At 55.1% G+C, this 1,939-nt stretch overlaps 1 protein-coding gene across 1 annotated transcript; it reads right to left on the bottom strand.

Moving 5' to 3' along the window:
• Window positions 1-379: 379 nt before the first annotated feature.
• On the bottom strand, window positions 380-1,275 carry Prr23a3 (proline rich 23A, member 3). The gene has a single exon (NM_001408794.1). The coding sequence runs from the start codon at window positions 1,273-1,275 to the stop codon at window positions 487-489; it is 789 nt and encodes a 262-aa protein (NP_001395723.1). The 3' UTR covers window positions 380-486.
• Window positions 1,276-1,939: the final 664 nt, after the last annotated feature.

The raw sequence follows: 1,939 nt of genomic DNA, 5'->3' as shown, positions 1-1,939 counted from the left end.
AAGACAAAACAAATTCGTATCCCAGTGCATGCTAAAACCAGCCGGTAAAACTCGCCATAAGCCTCATCTGTAATGAAGGAACTGAAATGGAAGAGTACTCCAGTAGCTTTGGAGATGGCTTTTGAACCCTGTACATTCAAGTGAAGTAACCGTTATCGTTCATCATGGTACTGGGTAGTTTTCCAGGAGAGCAGCCCGAAACAAGGAGGTAGATAAGTCGTGTGCAAATCCTTAAAAACTCATGAAAAAAACAAAACAAAACACTAAAGGACACCGAGAACATAAGACTACTAATTTCTTGGTTAGAGAAGAAACAGAGCGTGGTGGGGGGTTTACCAGTTAGATTTCTAGGAATATTTAGAGCTTTTGGGAAGAGTCCTTTGGGTCAGAAACACTTTTATTCTGACAACAGGCGACTAAGTGCCTTGCATCTAGGGGGTAGAGAAGCCCCTCACTTCTAGGACTCAAGGACTGGTGCAGGGCAGTTCAGTCATAGATCAGTCGCTTCCGGGCCTTGCAAGGGGGCCTTGGAGAGCATGAAGGGCGTGGCGAACGCTGCTCTTGGGGACTCCGAAGAAATGCAGGCAGAGGCTGCAGTGGTGAGCCAGGGAAGGGTCCCAGCAGGTAGCTGTCCAGTTCCTCGATGGACCTCTGCAAATATTGCTCTGCTCCAGTGGAAGGTACCAGAGGACATGGCTCTGGGACGCGGTCCTGAGACCAAGAACTGGGCACCCCTGTTATGGAGGAAAGGCTCCCAGGAGCCTGACCAGCTGGAAGCTTAGCCCAGGGCTCCAGGAAGTCCAAGTCTGCATCCTCATCACAGACACCCTCTTGGTAGAAGTACTCACAGAGACTTTCTTGTTGCAGGCCAGCGAGGTGATCCTGGGACATGTCCTGGGGTGCGGCTCCCTGCGGGCTGGTGGCCACGAATCCAGGCTGTCCAAAATGGGTGGAGGCTTGGAGTTCCTTGGGGACCAGCAGGATGGTGTGTCCTTGGAGAGACACTTGCAGGACCGAAGTGGGCTCAGGCTCTAGCAGCAGGTCGACGCCGTCCAGGGGCAGCTGCAGGGCGCAGCCGGCAGCCAGGAACACCACGGAGGTGAGCGCGCTGCTGGCGGGCCTGGCGGGCTCTTCCAGCTCGGGCTGAGCCAGGGGCTCGGGGCGCGCGGGCTCCTGGTGGAGGCGGCGGCGCTTGGCAGGGCTGGGTGCTGATGCCTGTGGTGACCAGCAGGACGCGGGGTCAGCGCTGGGGCTGCGGGGCCTCAGGCGCAGCATGAGGACGGCGCTGTGGGGCTGGAGAGGTGCGGACGTAGGGTGCAGCGCGGGCAGGTGCGACGGCGCGGGCGAAGCGGCTTCAATCGCCTGCTCTGGAGCCCTGCGCTTAGCCTAGTGGATATGGCGCACGCAAGGTGGGTTACTTACTAGATGCCAATCAACTTTCAAATGATGAACCGGAACACAAGACGGAAAAGGTCAGGCTAGGCTGCACCTTTGGAAGCCTGAGTCCAGGAGGCTCCGCCCAGGAGTGTCGGGCTAGCCAATAGACTTGGCTGTAGTTGGGAAATACATTTTTTGACCTATAGGAGGCAGAACTGGTTGCGCAGTTTGTCTCACCCGGAATAGAATTTTAAGGGGGCTCAAGACTAGAACCTCTATGGTTTCGGGCATTCTAAAAATCACCGAGAAACTTGCTCCCATCCCACCAAACCACACTCAGTTAAATGTCACGTGAATTGCTTTAGCGCCGTTTAGAGAATGGGTTCCTAGGTAGCCGGGGCGGACCTGAGATGTGACATACTCACACCTGAAAGCCCCCCCCCTCCCCCAAATGACCTGCAGAGTGACACATGGACTCAAAACAAAGTAAGTCTGGCACAGAGAGGACTCAACAGAACTTTCATGGCCTAACCCGATGAACTGAGTTTGGTCTCAGTCTTAC

The sequence above is a fragment of the Rattus norvegicus genome, chromosome 8, assembly GCF_036323735.1.
Source record: "Rattus norvegicus strain BN/NHsdMcwi chromosome 8, GRCr8, whole genome shotgun sequence".
NCBI classification, from domain to species: Eukaryota; Metazoa; Chordata; class Mammalia; order Rodentia; family Muridae; genus Rattus; species Rattus norvegicus.
The sequence above is the reverse complement of the archived record's forward strand: the minus strand, read 5'-3'. Positions and strand labels throughout refer to the sequence as shown.